This window comes from Drosophila mojavensis, unplaced genomic scaffold (assembly GCF_018153725.1).
Source record: "Drosophila mojavensis isolate 15081-1352.22 unplaced genomic scaffold, ASM1815372v1 contig_49, whole genome shotgun sequence".
Taxonomy (NCBI): Eukaryota; Metazoa; Arthropoda; class Insecta; order Diptera; family Drosophilidae; genus Drosophila; species Drosophila mojavensis.
The window spans coordinates 792,829-809,484 of NW_025318872.1; the positions used below are offsets into that span (position 1 = coordinate 792,829).

Consider the following 16,656-nt stretch of genomic DNA (forward strand, 5'->3'; position numbering starts at 1 on the left):
TAGAGTTTAGCAATTTCCATATTTTACTGAGATATTTTGCAAATTTCTATAAGTAGCTTTTTCCATTCACATAAAATTTATTAAACAACTTTACCAAAATTTTTAAAAACTGTGTATAGAAACTCATTTAGAAACTCTTTTGAATGTAGTTTATCACATTTTCGTATAACAAAGTCCATTCTACCATATTTTCATACAACAAAATAGAGTTTCTATTTTAACAATTTTTCAAATAAGAGTGATATATTTTGGGAAATTCTATATTTTTCATAAATGCTTTTTTTTTTTTTTTTTTTTTTTACATTCATAAAAAACAAAGTTTAAAAGCTTGTAAAAAACAACCCCGTTTTCTTAATTAATTTATTCTAAAACCTCTTGATTTTACTTTATAATATTTTTTAAATCATATTCGCTTCTAATCTCTATGTTTCTTTTAATAGATTTTGTTTGTTTTTGTTTAGTGTGTTCTCAATTTGTTAATCACTTGACAACCCGTTAGCTTCATTTTTTTTGGGTTATCAGTTGAACTTGAACTATTTGAAATACATAAATATAAATGTTTAAGTAAATACATACATTTATAAAACATATATGTATTGTATATGTATTTAATTAGGCTAACCAAGTAGCACCAGAGTTCCCACAGTCACAATCATTCTCTTTTATTTTGTTAGGGTTTTGTACGCTATGCAACCTATGTATGTGCTTAATACTTTGCTCCAGAGATTGCGACTATCAGTGTAGAGTACAACTTGATAACCAATAATCCCCTTCTTCTACTACAAGCACTTGTTTGACTTTTACAAATTTTAATTCATTCAATGCAAATTCCCATATACATGTGTGTGCGTACGTGTGTGTGCCTCCCGTTCACTCGCTCTTGCTGTGTACGAGTGTGTGAGTGAGTGTGTGTGTCTGTCTGAATTTTAAAGAGAGGCGCAAACTGTGCGATAACAATGTGTGCAATGGGATTAGTGAAAAGCAGAGCGAACGACCGAAGCTCAGCCGCAGTAAGCGTTCTAAATTAAGCGCTTGGATTTTTGTATACACTTCACGCCGCTCAATGCATGGAAGAGTATGTGGATGACTGCTACGCTCTGTAGAGTGTGGCCTCAAAATGTCTTGCAGAGCTAATTTAAGCATTAGCTTAACTTCTCTTACAGCCACGCCCACTTACGTCAATGCGTCGTTTACTTACCAACGACACAAAGTGCACCGCAGTCTAGACAGCTATAAGCCTTAGTAAACCGGCATGCATATGTATATAGAGTATAACGCAGTCGTTGGCAAGCGACTGTAATATTCCTAGTTGATTTAAAAAAAAGTAAAATAATAATAAAAATATTTTTGGGCTGCGCTCGAGCTGCCGGCCAGTCCAGCCAGTGAGCAGTTCGTCTTCAGTCTTGATAATACACAGTGCCGAGGCAGTCGCAGAGCGTTGTCATTGTCTGACAAGTGCCTTCGCTTTTTCTATATATACCTAAGTATATACATATATAAAGAACTGTTATATACATATGTTAGTAACGGCTGTTTGCGTGTTGCGTGCCAACAACAACAACTACAACAAAAGCTATAAAAGAAATTGCAAGTGGAGCAACGGGAACCGCAGGCGAACGGCATCCCGTGTGTCTATATAAACGATTATTTAATTTATGGTTTGTGCTTAAAAAATATATATATAATAAAACCGAAGAAGCAGAAACATTAGTTTAATTTGCCAAGAAAAGTGCGTGCCGGTTGTAAACAGCTGCTGAAATTTCTCAACGAAAACCGTTTCATAAAATGTTTAAATCGAAGCCCGTTGCTTGCATTTGACCCCACAGGCAAAGGTCATAATTATATCAATAATAATATAACTGTGCTCGACTCTTATCATTGCAATAAAAGCCTATATACATATAAGCATACACATATAGCAAAACAGAATCAATATGCCCAGCATGCGCTATTTGACGGCAACCCATTTGCAGGGCTTCGAGCGTTACAAGGTGAGCATTGACCGGTCTACACTACAAACATACAAATAAATACCAACTGAAGCTCACCTGCAGCACGAACCCCAACCAGAAGCTATACGAAAAATCAATGTGCCATGTATATTTGAAAGGCGCCTCTAGCATTCAATCAATTTTATTACAAAGCCAATCAGTTATTATCAGGTTTACGATGAGTTCCGGTTAGTGTGCTATAAATATATTTAGATTATATGTAGGCATACACATATGTGTATATGTATGTATGTAGTATGGAGAGGATCGCATGATTAATCTAAGAATTGGGCAATGGGAAGATCTATTTGTTGCTGCTGTCAATGTCACTGTCACTAACTAGCATGTGCTCTATATATTAGCATTCTCGTGGGCTTATCAAATCGGCCCTAGGCATGACTAGGCCTAGGTCATCAATTTAATAGACCGGATGGACTTTGTTGCTGTTTCGTTTCGTAAATTCCGCAGAAAAGGCATTGAACTGCAAATAAAGCATGTGCTGTCTTTAGAGAGATAGTTCCCGGGTTGACAGATCGAGTAGAATTCGCACAGCAGATTAACCTATAAATAAATGATAGAGCCACTGTGAGGGAGTGAGGCACAGCAAAGGGGAGAGGGAAAGAGAGTGACACAAATACATACAGAAATGAAAATTGCCGATTGCAAAATCAATATTATATATAGCTCTATGTATAATATAATGCTGATATGCTGAAAATCAGTAGACTTTGGTAATAATACTTATATAAAGTGCTTGTTGTAGAGTCATAAGTTGGTTTTTATTACAAAATATTTATATAATATATATCAACTTACATATTAGGGTCTTAGATTACACTGAAATGTATATAAATATTAGCACTAGTTATATAGCTGATATTATTAGCTCTTTCAATATAGTAAATAATTTTATGTCATTTAAGTACTCTAATTGTTGAAGCACATGTTCTTCTATAACTCATTCGTTTACACATGTTATTTATTTGGACGTTTGGTTTGTTTAGTTACGACTTATTAAAAAATTTGATGCTCTATAGAGGTTAGTTAATAATAGTTTAATGTAAAATGTATATGTAATTTTGATCACCACTACGAGCTGAATCTATTTAATCCATCTATCATATAAATCTATCTATGTCCATGTCATGTTCGAGAGCAGTGTTCAGTGTTCTCGAAACTTTTCATTTGTTTAAATTGAGCTTAAACGTATACAGGTGTTACATTTTAGTTTACCCATATTAAAGTTTGCTTCTGAGAAAGACAGAAAAACATATTTTTAGGTTTCCAACTACAAATAGTTTGGTGATTAAGCAAAGCTGTTTTCAAAAAAATTCGCTTAGGGCTGCTTTATGAGAGATATCAAATAGAATTATTTCTGGGTTCAATGGTAGACTGCTGAGTATTGACTGTTTATATATTAGTTATACTAAGTTGTGATCTATTATTTAACATGTCTGTTATCTTTCTCATCCAGTACAATAGCATAGATACCAGCCTTCTGAGCGTCTATGTTATGCATCCCTTCTGGAATGCTTGCGTAAAGGTATGCCATCTATCAAATTGAAGCCCTACGAAGATTTTTACAGATCTTCTCTATATAGTATTTACCAAAATGGTTGGCACCCAATTTACTCACCTTCGTGGGTTTCCTCATGACCGTGGTGAACTTCTTACTGCTAGCCTACTACGACTGGGACTTTAAGGCGGCCAATGATAAGTCGGTGGGCAATACAGTGCCCGGCTGGGTGTGGACCGTGGCTGCCATAAATATACTTATCTACTACAATTTGGGTGAGTGTGCCAAGAAGAATAATCTCAGAGTTGATTTAAGCTGTAAACTTGTTATAGATGGCATGGATGGCAAACAGGCTCGTCGCACAGGGACGAGTGGTCCGCTCGGAGAGCTCTTCGATCATGGCTTGGACTCCTATTCGGCGGCACTTATACCAATCTATATATTTTCCCTATTTGGCACCGAAGATCTGCCGCCCATACGCATGTATTTTGTTATATGGAACGTATTTCTCAATTTCTATTTCACACATGTAGAAAAATATAATACGGGTGTTATGTTTTTGCCATGGGGCTACGACTTTACCATGTGGGTAAGTGCAACCAAATGAAGTATAAATTGTTATAAACTATTGCAAGTGATACACTTCAAACTGTTCTACACACATATAAAATATATGAAACCTGTTTAAAAATATGACGTAACATCTTTATTACAAACTTTATACATTTTATTAAATTCAATTAAACTGTTATAAATTAATATAAGCTATATAATTATAAGTTAATAACATTTATAACATTTTCAAACTGATATGCACTGTTGTAAAGCGCATTTAAAATGTTATAAACTATGAATAAGCTAAAACTGTTATACAGTTGATTCATACTTTTATAATCTAATATAAACCACTATAAACTGTCAATAGCTGTTATACTGTCCATATGAAAAAAAAAAACCTAAAAATTTATTTAATCTGTTATAAACCATCATCAACTGTTAAACAAAAACTGTTGTAACAATATCTCGCTTGATTTTAGGGCGTCAGCTTAATGCTGTTCGTGGCCACGATCGTGGGTCCTGAAATCTATCGCTCGAGTTTCTACGGCATTACGGTGGCAAATGTATTCGAGGTTGGCCTAATTGGCTCCGGCATTCTGTCCAGCCACCCCATTATTATACGGAATATATATCTGTAAATATTTGTATTCGATTTGAAATCGTTACTTGATTCTAAAGATCTTAACTCTTGCAGCTCTTATAAGAATAAGACGGGCAAAATGCGTCCCATGATGGAGATGTTGCGCCCATTTTTCGCCTTCCTCTGGTTGTTTGTGATAACGCTCGTTTGGTCATTTTTCTCACGCAATAATGTTATTAACCTGGAACCGCGCATACTGTGGATACTCTATGGAACAATCTTTTCCAATATTGCAGTAAGTTTAAAGTCTATTGAATCGGTTACAAGTTGCCTAAATTTTAATCTTAAATAGTGCCGCCTGATCGTGGCCCAAATGTCGGATACGCGTTGCGATAGCTTCAATATACTTATGTGGCCATTGGTGGCAACCGTGGGCGTCTGCTGCTTTCCCTGGTATGAGGAGGTGCTGGGCACGGATCTGACAGCGCAGGGTGAGCGCTGGCTCGTTCATGGCTTAACAATATTTGTTACATTGGCCCATTGGCATTATGGCTATGGTGTGGTAAGTGAAGACAACAGATATTACATAAGAATTGTATATCATATTGCTATCTTCTATCCAATAGGTCTCGGAAATGTGTGACCACTTCAAGATTCGTTGCTTCAAAGTAAGAAAATATGACAGCAATTTCGTTGAACATACATTCCAGAAGAATAACAAATTCCTGAAAAGTCATTGAAACTAATTACATAACTAACTTCAACAAAGAACAAATTTCAACAAAAAGATTAAGCAACCGATTGGTTGCAAATGGTTGGCCATTTTGTATGTGATATAAATGTTGGGTGTTACAAAATTCAATTTCGCCTCGCTCTGGTCTAAGTTTAAGTGATCCATAAACTGTCAGTATATAAGCTCTCTATCTCTCTCATGCGCCGCATCAATGTAATGGTAAAGTCCACCCAAGAAATCTTATTTTAAACTAACCTAGTTATCTAAGTATATAATATATATTTATATATACTAAATATGTATAGATCAAGATATGTATAAACATTGATATAAAATCTGGTATGCATGATAAAGCATGATAAGGCAGCTGCAAACCTGCATGTGCATGTGCTATGAACACTAATTGCATGTTCCGATAAGTATTAAATGCATTCAGCAAATGGAAAATCTGCTAAGCAATATTATTTCAAAGCTCGCATTATGATTTCCATAGATCAAAAAGACACCCGTCAATGACGCAGCGGAACTCAATGAAGTCGTCGATGCCGCAAAACCCACGGAAGTAGTCGAAGAAGTGTAATTCATAAGTGATTTGGATTCGTGTCGTGCCCAAACGTCTTTTCTAAGTAAATTTATGTAAAATTGCAACAAATGTTTTATTTTTAGTTTAAGTTGAAGTCATAAAAAAAAAAATTAAAATTAAGAAGCGCAAAAAAGCTTACCAAGTGCCTGATTCCCTAAAGTTTTCACTGGTGAACTTTTTAGCTGAAAGCTTTGCTGAGCTGCACTATTTGCCCGCCAGATGGCAGCTGTGTGGCGCCCATTTTGACGAATAAATGCCAATTTAAATGCAATAAAATGTGTTACTTGTTATACCGTTACCATCAAGAATAGAAAATCAGCTTAAATAGCCTTTTTTTCAATGTGTGTCTGTGACTGGCAGAAGAAGGCGTGGCATACCTAAAAAGGGCATATATACTCTTGATCAGGAAATCGAATCGTCCTTTTGGTTGGTTTATATTAATTCAACATTTTTTTTTAATGTTCCAAAAGTTCCGTTTTCATGTTTTCCCAAAATAAATATTGGACTTACATACGAAATAAATAACTGGTAATAATGGAATATGGGAATATTGAAATAGTTTATTTATGAGCAATTTTATACCCTTTTAAACTTCACTGCATATGGTATAATATAATTTTTTAGGAATGTAAGGGATTAACAAGTTTTATGGTACGATAATATCATCAAAGCTTTCAATCCTCTACTTGAAACTTTTCCATGCGCTCGTCTCTATATATTTGTTGCATATCAGTTGAAATATTCTAAATAATTTTATTTTATTTTTTATAATTATATTCAAACTTCTGTACCAAAAATTGCGTAAAAACTTTTTAATCTGTGCCAATATTAATGCTGTAGTTTCTCTAAATGTATATAGGAGGTTAGCAGTTCCGCTTTGCTATTGTCACGTAGCGTATCTATTTCTCACTTCTCATTTTCTACTTGCCTCGGGTTGCGACACGCTTCTGTCAGCAGCATCAAATTATATTTGCGTCCGTACAAATATACAGCCCTTATACGTATGTATATGAATATATATTTATATACATATATTTATTTATTTATTTTTTTCAACACTTTGGTCTGGTTTTTTATTGGCATTGCATTTAGAAAGTGATTTGGCGTATGTGTCTGAAAAAGATTACACCCACACACGCACACCCATACCTTCTTTCAGCTAATGCACACTTTAAGGCCAACAATTTTTGCATGCATGTCACGCATTGTTGTGGTCGTTATTATATTTGATGCCATTTTACCTAGATACACACACGCACACAGACACACTTATGCATTGAACGACGGATCGTTTAAAGGGATATTTTAACTTTTTGTAAGCCGCAGTGCGTGGCTTCTATTTTCCTGTTTTACGTTTTCTACGCTAAACGCCTGTAAGGATGCTACATATTGTGGTTAAGCCTTGCCAAACATTTGCAGCGGGCGTTTATAAAGGTAGGTGAGTGAATTAATTATAAATAATATTAATTATAAATATATATATAAAGTTGTAAAACTTAAACGACTTGTTCAGGAAACAGCTAAAAAAAAAAAGTTTAATGTAAAACTAAAATTAAAATTATTTATAGGAATCACGATTTGCGTTTTTAGGGTTAGGTAACTATTATAAATGACTACTAGGTGACAAAATAAATGCTAACGACCAAGACAACTAGCCACGGGGAGCAAATCGATCCTTCGATCGATGAGGTTTCGATCATCAATGGCTTATCACTTTTGAAGTGAAGGTAAATAGCTCCGTTTATCCATTTTCTAAAACTATAAATATCTGTAAATATATGAAACTTATTGGAACCCCTAGTGATGAATACACCCGCAAGTTTATTGTTGCATATTAGCGGGGTACCAGCATCAGAATGGTCCGGTTTAGACCTCTTATATCTGTAGGTGCATAACAACCCAATATTACGGGTGGTCTTATAACACGTAAGTGCACCGGCACTCCAATTAATTATTAATTTTGGACGGCTCCGCAATTTCTAAAGTAGGAAAAGGTAATGAATTAGTTTGGTTATCAATATCCAAGTGATTCCTGTTATGTTCATGTTATAATATAGGGAATATAATTCTTAATACACTTACTTTAGCAGCTACACCCCAGCCGATAATATAACATTTGGTATGCGGTGGTACTCTTTTCTTGTTTATTGGTATATATCCGATTGCGTCCTTAATGGGTGGTGTATCCTCAGAAGTGAAGATTAATCCAATATTGTAATTATGCTTTTTATACACATACAATCCATGCAGTCTCATATATTCGATTTTCAGAACTAATATTGTTTTAGGTAAGCCTTTCATGAGCGTAGTCCCTATTACCACTATCATATCTTCTGGTTTTTTTCTGCAAAAAATCAATTCAGAATAACACTAAAAAGATTCAACTAGGTACACACATACCCGTGTATACATTCACCAGATGTGACAAACACTCGATTATGAATAAGAGTCGCCCCACATACATATCCACTGCCAACTACCTGAGACTCCTCTTTGAGCTTTCGCAGGGTGCCCAGATATGGAAACTCCTTAACGTCAACATCCCTGCAAAGAGCTGATATCCGATCATTCTAAGTTTTTTTATGCACACACAAAGAACTCTTTTGTAGGGAGGTGTACTATCTTCATCAAACGGCCAGAGCGTGATAATAACAATTAAATATTTGTTGAGTCTCTGGTATAATTGGGTTCAGGGTATAAAACATAGATACAATCTACAACGCAAAGTCGAATACGCCAATCGACAGGGTTCAGATTCTCTTCTAGTCGGCCAACCCCAACCATTTGTGCAATTGGTATTCTTATGGCTTACCTCCTTTTATCAATAAAAATACGCATATCAGGCTGATGTGCTTTATTAAAATGGCTAACGCTGCCATAATATTTGTTTTATAAAAACAAAACAAACAACCTAAATTTTGAAAAATTAAAAAGAAATTAGAAATAAAAGAATTCCATTGACTAAATTTACTAAACAAATTTTAAAGCAAAATAAAAATGAAGTTTGTATGACTATAAATGAAAAGTTCAGAGATTAGCTTTAAAGATGTGCGGGATATAATTTAATAACTGAATTTTGATACCGTTTTTAATAGATAAGCAGACTCGATCTGCAAGTCCTATACTGAGACCTAACAAAGAACGAATTAATTACATATTTAGAAAGTCATCGCGAACTTTGCCTAGATGATCCTAGATTTTTTCGTAGGACTTATTTTCCTGATGGGGTCTTTGAAATAACCTCTTGGGATATCTTGAAGGTCCCTCAATATTCTTGTCGCTGAATGTCTTTTTAACGAAGTCCCTGTTTCAATGTCTGTTGCTCTACCTCAATGTCCGTTGATGTTAGTTTCACTTGTTTTGAGTTTAGGTACTTTCTCTACACTTTGACTTTTTATTTTCATTGATCATACCCCAGTGCTCTATGGTATAGTCGCAGAGCATATGTGTGTATTCATGACATATATATATATATGTTTACACGAACAGCGGAGCTATGGCTCCAAGTCTATGATCACATTATGACTATTATGTTAGAGACGATACGGCCAGAATATGCAATAGACCAATGGTGAGAGATGGATTTTAGGCAAGAGTCTGGTCATACATATCCATGCTGATAAGAGTAAAGATCAATACTAACACAGAACACCACCGCAGTAATATTTCTTATGGTCCTATTAGCCCAATACAAGTGTATTCATTCACTCATATTAATATTAAATATAATTAAAAATAATATTCAATACAAAATTAAAGGAACAAGTAACACTGATCCAGTTGGAAGTGCTGCAAGGACTTTCATAGGTTTGTTCAGAATACAGTACAACATTATTTATGTAAAATAAAATTAAAATCATATATGGGAATTATACACATTCACGTTGTTAGCTGAAGATAAAAAAAATGCTAATGGCCAACACAAAAAGCCACCGACAGCAAATTGATCGAAGAGGCGATGTGGCTGAATGGAAATGGATGTAAATGGCTCCGTTTATCCATTTCCTAAATGAATATATATCTATATACGTTGAGATCTCCCCACGCCTTTCGAGGAATACACCAGAAAGTTTACCGTTGCATATTATCGGGTTACCTAGATCTTCAGTTTTATTTTTAAATTCCTTCATATGTGGTACGTAGGAGCACATCACACCAGCAGTAGAAGTGATCTTATAGCAATCTATATTGAAGGTATTCCATGCAAAAAATGCAATCGGAGGGTTCATCATTAGTTTCGAGTTCTAAAAAAATAAAAAAAAAACAATTGGTTATCGGTAAACATGTTCCAATATAGTGGACACAATTATTAATGCGCTTACAACAGAAGTTCTACTCCATCCAAGGAATAAACATTCGGTATGCGGTATTAATTTGCTTCTGTTAATGGCAGCATATGCGATAACCCCATGTTTGGGCGTTATATCGCGAGCAGTGAAGACCAATCCAATATTGTATGCCATTTCCCCAAATCTATACCGTGCATGCCATCTCCAAGTTTCGATAGCCAACACTTTCATTGTTGGACTGACACCTCTAATGAACGTATTTCCCACTACAACCACCAGATCTTGTCGTCTTTGTCTGTAGAAAATAATCTCATAATAACACATAATAACAGCTAACAGATTCAGTTGGTTATACCCACCCATATATACATACAGCTGGTGTGACAAGCACACGATTATGAATAATAGTCGCCACGCACAAAAATCCACTGCTAGCTCTAGTGGACTCTTTAAGTGCATCGCGTAATGTGCCCAAATATGGAACGTTGTCAATGGAGAGCTTTTTTATTGGAGTTGCTTCGGCTTTAAAAATAAGCGAAGTTAAGATTAATAAATAATAGATTTGCTTGATGTTGATACGCATAGACACAATTTATAGAGTATAATTTGGATGATTCCTTCCTAGTCGGGCGATTCCGACACATTTATATAAGTGGTAATGGCTTACCTCCATTAATCAATAAAAATACGCATACGAGGCTGATAAGCTTTGTTAAAATGGCTAATGCAGCCATAATATTTGCTATATGGCAATAGAAAAACCAAAATTTTGAAAAATTATAAAATTTTAGAAATAAAATAAGTTTACTGAATGGTTTTCAAATTATAACATAATTTCTGTGACTCTAAATGCAAAGTCTGGACAGTCAGCTTCAGAGATGTGCGAGATTTACCATAATAATAGCGTTTTGAAAACGTTTATAATCAATAGTAATCGATTAGTTGAAACAAGTTCAATCTGCATAAGTCCCCTACTCGTATGGGTATATGATGTAATCATGAATATATATCTAGTTGAAGGGGTCTTTCATCCCTGCTTCCGCCTGTTATACAAACCATTATACCCGGATTTCCGGGTTTCAATGGGTTTAGGGTATAAAAACTGCCCATTTGGGCTGTGTGATAGTACCTCAGTTGCCATTGTTTTTTATGCGTATACAACGTATATATTTCAAAGTATGTCTCGATCCACCCACTCAACTGAAGGTTCATTTGTCTTTATTTAGTCGCAGCGCATGAAATGGTCGCTATGAGGCTGTATTTATTGACAATAAATAGGTCATAAATTATACATTGGAATGGGGCAAGCTGGCGGAGGGGTGGATGCATTTGGGCAGTTTGTTTTAAAGGCGTTACCCGGTTTGTTTGCTTTTCGGAAGGATGTAGTTTTAGCTTTCGGTCTGGAACGGAGCGTCAAAAGAAACGCATAGGACACAAACTTCAAAGCGGAAGTTGTGCAGTCATTGAGAGTCTTGAGTGATGGGTAAGGGAGGGGGTTGGGCGATGGGTGATAGGGGGACGAAAGTCACTTACTTGTCAAAGTGTGCTTGAAAACAAAGAGCGTAAAGATATTAAAGGTTTTTGCGCTTTGTGCGCCTTTCATGTCACTTACACTTTTCCACATATCTGCAGTAAAGCAAAAAAAAGAAGGAATGTGTCGAGGCAGGGGTTGGGGGTGGTCGGAAGGGGCCAGCAAAGCTGCCACCTGCTACTAAGCCCCCAAAAGCCCCAGCCTAAAAGTGTGGCTCGTCTTTTATGTATTGGAGCTGGCTTGGCTGGGCCTCCATGTAATCTTGAAGATGCTTTGCATACAGTTGTTATGGCGGAGATTGTAAGAAACGGGCTGGGAGGATCCAAAGCAGCGAACTTCAAGCGTGCGGCAAATTCAATTTCAAATTTCCAAATGTTTTTGAAAATTACATTTTTTATGAAGGGTGCAAAAAGTTGACGGTGTGTGCGCGAGTCCCAAAAGCGTGTCAAATGCTGAACCGATGCTGTGGTGGGCGTGTCGCGGACTTGACTTGAATGATGCATCCTGTGAAGCAACAACAACAACAACAACAACAACAAATGTCAAGTAAATGAATATTTTATTGCCAGGCATCTGGCAGCGAAGCATGCGATTTGCGAGTCTATTGGCAGGGCTAAAGCAGAAGCAGAAAGCTACCGAAATTGGCTTCCCACTGTGTGCACTGGTTGGCCGCTGTGGGAGCACCCAAGTGCGTGCCCAAGCTTCGCTCCCCGATTCGAGCAAAAACTAAGCAAAAATTGATGATGTAGATGATTTCAAAGAGCTTCCCGCTTCAAGTCTCGCATGGACTATTGAATTTTTATAGCGGGGTCGCGTGTGCTATATTATATATGTGTGTGTGTTATCAAAGGACCTACTCCGAATGCTCTCCAGCTGCTATGTGCCGCCTGCCAGCCGATCACAAACGTAACTCCATTTGCTGATTCAATATTTGGTTAATAATTTAGTGCTGATGCCGCAATGAATGTGAGAAGCCTAAATATGGTAATGCCATTAATTCTGTTTATTTAATTGTATTTATTATTTTTAAAATAATAATAATGACTGCTATATTATACTTCTATTGCACTTGATTTATTACTCATATTGGGTATTCCCTAAGAGACGAAAGAATGAAGAGCTGATAAATTGTTTTTAGCTTTTTATAAGAATAAGTAGTGAGAGAGAGAGAGAGAGAGAGAGAGAGAGAGAGAGAGATGAGCAAGACAGAGGAAGATAAAGTGAAGAAGGGAAATTGGAAAGAGAGAATGATAGATAGAGAGAGAGATAGAGAGATAGTGCTAGACAGAGAGAGAAAGAGAGAGCGCGATATAGAAAACGAGAGTTAAAGAGAGGAAAACGACAGGAGATGGAAAGATAGCGTTAGAGAATGATAAAGAGAGGGAAAAATAATGATAAAGAAGGTAAAAAGAGGGAAAAATAGGAAGTGAGATAGATAGAGAATGAGATAGAGATAGAGATATATAGGCGTAGATATATGATCATAAAAATATAATAGAATATGAGAAAATAATGGCCCTTGTTGGCGTGGTTAAATATATAATGAATGCTATATAGTTTAGTATAGATAGAGGGACACCGAAAATTGAGTGCCCTGGTGTCGTTAGTTATGCACATTCACATGCTGTGTTATGTGCGTAGGCATATTTACATGCATGTAAGCTAGACATATGCGCATGAGCGCACACTTTCCCTCACTCATTCACATACCGCACACACACACACATGCATAGACAGACGCATATGCCGTCACATTCACATTCCATAGCATACTTTTTCGCGGTGCGTCTATCACAGGGCCAACTGACATTGAGTTGTCCATGCAAAGGTGTGTGTGTGTGCGTGCGTGTGTGTGCGAGGGCATGTTAAAATTCATTTGTCAAAAGGATTACCATGGTAATAGGGTTTTAAGCATATATACATACATACATCCTGGCAAACATTCGCAGCCTTTGTTTTTTTTTTCATTTGCTTCTTTTTTTTTTGTATTTCTACACAAACGTTTATCATGTCCTTTTGTTTGGCTGACATGCTTTTTGTATTTAGCTTTGTATTTGACGTCCGTGTGTGGCGGCTAATTAAAAACATGGCGTTAAACAATTATGTCAGGCATTTGTAATGCTCAATCCCGACACCCAACAGCTGCCACCTGCCACACGACGCATGCCGCATGCCGTATGCCGCCCTTCGCATGGCATATGTCATATATGCCGCTCCGTTACCTGGTCAAATGCTGGCTTTTGCAACATTCACAAAGCTGTTAATAAATTGACTGCAATCAAAGTTGTCATAAGTTGAGCAGAGGAAGCGGCCGACTGATAGCTGTGGTCACGTGCTCAAATAGACACTCACACACACACACACACACACACACACACACACACACACACACGCACATGCACACACATACAGATGCAAAGATAAGTATACCCGCAGCCAAATGACAACTTAATAGCCCAAAAAATCAAGCCAAGCAGACATTGTCCTTTTCAGTCAGCCCCAAAAAGCAGCTGCTGGTTTTTAGTCATGTGTGTAAGTATGTAGGTGTGTATGCCTGTGTGTGTTGCCAACGTCATCATCGTCACCATATATATATATATATAGAGTCTTCGTTTCTGGCCAACGAGGCGAAAATGTACAAATTGTTGTGATTTATTTTAACAGATTTTTTTTGTTAACCCAGCGACAAGTCGAGTTTCAGCTGAAATTGGATGAACACTGTGGCATTTGCTCTATTGATGAATATGCTGGTAGCCGCCTCTCCCACACTCCCCCACTCCCTCTGTCTCTCTGTGTGAGTGTGTGGCAGGTTGGGAAAGCGCGCGTGACAATGCGCCAATGTGTGGTCAAGTAGTGCGCACGGCTGAGCTGAGCTGAGCTACGACCAGTCAATTTATAGACCAACAAGCTTCACAATGGTTGAAAACTTAACGTTAACAGGTTTAACCCAGCCAAGGACCATGTCGGGGGACATGAGTGGTAAGAAGCCATACTCGCCTACTCCCTACTCACCCCCAACTTTTCACCCATTTGGGCCCATCATTAGTGGGTAGCGCTAGCTGAGCTTGCAATGAACTGGACTCTCCTGCCTCTTGGCTACCATAGCCCCATACATACCCACTTCTTGAGTCTCCATTCAAGTAGAGAGTCATCCAAAGTTAAAGCTCACTGAGTGGAAAACTTCTTGTACGTAGCTCTAGCTGTTAGCGTGGTAATTTCTTAGACTATACCCACTCTCTGAGTGTGTGTGTGTGTGTATGCTTCATAGGTCTTAAGCAATCTTTAAGTGATTTATGCTCTGCTTCATGAAATAAAGAAATATAGGCAGCTTTTTGTGCTCAAAACTTGTTATTTTTTTCCTTTCTTTGAACTTTTGAACATTTTATAAAGTAGTTGAAATATTAGTTAGGAAATGTGGTATATACATACGTAGTGCCTAGTAAGCATGTTTGATGTAAAAGCGATATAATATCATATGGTTTGGTATTTACTTTTTGCAATTTAATTATAATTTGTCTTTATAAATTAAACATAAATTATATTTTTTCTGACTATTTCATTTACTCAGCTCGACTTGTTAGCTTTAGTAACAGGAGTAGAAGCCAGAGCTGAAGAAGAAAAACAGAGAAAGTCGTAGAAATTAATTTCAAAAATAAGAGGAAGAAGCAGAAAAAGGAAAAAAACTGATTTCAGCCAATTTTTCATAACTTGACGGAGTTATCTTAATTAGTAGAAGAACTTAAGAAGTTAAGAAGATTTTTAAAGAGCGGTAAGTTATCTAAGGATATTGTTAAAAGTTAAAGTTAATTAAGTTAAAGAGTAAAGGAAAATGAAAAATTTAAACAAATATATAGACTAAATAAATATAAAATTTATTTTAATGATAGTAAAAAACAATATTAAAGTTTGTATTAATAAATGTAAATAATGTTAAATAAAATAATAGTTTAAATAAAAATAATATTTAGTTAAAGTTAAGTATGAATTAAACAAATTATTAAAATAGATATTCATGCTTAATAAAGAATACTTTAAGCAATATTTATATACATATGTACATACATAGTGCATCTAGATATAATGCATAGAGTGTCTAGATATAATCCCATAAAATCGAAATCTATCAAAGACTAAGAATTGATGTTCATTGCATACGATTTGATGAATTGAACTGTGGCTTTAAGTACGTACTCTAATTAAATGTGAATTGCTCTGAGCATATTGATTTCGACAGCCAGAACTTGATATATTTTGCAGCACAGGCTATAAATTGGTTATTCTCTAAGTAAATGAATCGATAATATAAATCAGTGCCATCGGAGAGATATAGACAAAGAGAGAGTGTGAGAGAGAGAGAGCGGGACAGAGACTGTGATTATGTTTCAACTTAGTTGGAAAAATATTGATGGTAAGTCGAGAAGTGTTTCGGCGCCTAAACTAATAGCTGCAGCAGGCTAAGTGGGCCAAGTGGGGTCTCCTGCTACTGCTCCTGTTCCTGCTCCTGCATAAAATTCTGGCAATTCCTTGAGTCAATCTGATTCGGCATTTTGGCTAAGCAAACGCTGTCTAGGGATTATGCCATTCAATGTATATGTATATGTTGGCATTAGCTAATTCGAGGAGCGGGAGAGCTCAAGTTTATGAAATATTGCGGCATACAGCACAGTTTTATTCTATAGGCATCTTGTGGGTTTGACGGACTCAGGGCCGCGTACTTCAGCTCAGCTGTGAAACGCGACAATTTAATTTATTTGGCGTTTTATGGGCCAAGTCAGCGAATTTACGATTGACATTTGCGTTTAACCTACTTATGCTGATTTGATGGCAGCTCATAAATAAAATTTAAACCAATTGCTAGACACCAGCAGCGATATC

General features: G+C 36.4%; 3 protein-coding genes across 5 annotated transcripts; 1 reads left to right on the plus strand and 2 right to left on the minus strand.

The window, feature by feature from the left end:
- Positions 1–1,388: 1,388 nt before the first annotated feature.
- On the plus strand, positions 1,389–6,022 carry LOC6577831 (ethanolaminephosphotransferase 1). Of its 2 annotated transcripts, none has more exons than XR_006357340.1 (9): positions 1,389–1,991; positions 3,466–3,534; positions 3,593–3,782; positions 3,840–4,096; positions 4,545–4,699; positions 4,760–4,940; positions 4,998–5,207; positions 5,272–5,597; positions 5,872–6,022. XR_006357340.1 is itself a non-coding variant. In XM_032728958.2 (9 exons), exons 1-9 carry the CDS (start codon positions 1,935–1,937, stop codon positions 5,956–5,958), a joined length of 1,248 nt encoding a protein of 415 aa, XP_032584849.2. In that variant the 5' UTR covers positions 1,389–1,934; the 3' UTR covers positions 5,959–6,022. The 2 variants fall into 2 exon arrangements, 1 of the variants encoding a protein (XP_032584849.2); XM_032728958.2 differs by having other exon boundaries at positions 5,272–5,313.
- A 1,480-nt stretch (positions 6,023–7,502) lies between these two features.
- Positions 7,503–8,937, minus strand: LOC26527118 (chymotrypsin-1). Of its 2 annotated transcripts, none has more exons than XM_015165829.3 (4): positions 8,774–8,937; positions 8,362–8,505; positions 8,044–8,305; positions 7,503–7,940 (listed from the first exon to the last, which is right to left on the minus strand). In XM_015165829.3, the coding sequence occupies exons 1-4, from the start codon at positions 8,797–8,799 to the stop codon at positions 7,578–7,580; spliced, it is 795 nt and encodes a 264-aa protein (XP_015021315.1). In that variant the 5' UTR covers positions 8,800–8,937; the 3' UTR covers positions 7,503–7,577. The 2 variants fall into 2 exon arrangements, with proteins under 2 accessions (XP_015021315.1, XP_015021314.1); XM_015165828.3 differs by having other exon boundaries at positions 8,362–8,515; positions 8,774–8,936.
- An 843-nt stretch (positions 8,938–9,780) lies between these two features.
- LOC26528507 lies at positions 9,781–11,091 on the minus strand. Its single transcript, XM_015165830.3, has 4 exons — positions 10,918–11,091; positions 10,610–10,772; positions 10,284–10,545; positions 9,781–10,205 (listed from the first exon to the last, which is right to left on the minus strand). The coding sequence occupies exons 1-4, from the start codon at positions 10,982–10,984 to the stop codon at positions 9,849–9,851; spliced, it is 849 nt and encodes a 282-aa protein (XP_015021316.1). The 5' UTR covers positions 10,985–11,091; the 3' UTR covers positions 9,781–9,848.
- Positions 11,092–16,656: the final 5,565 nt, after the last annotated feature.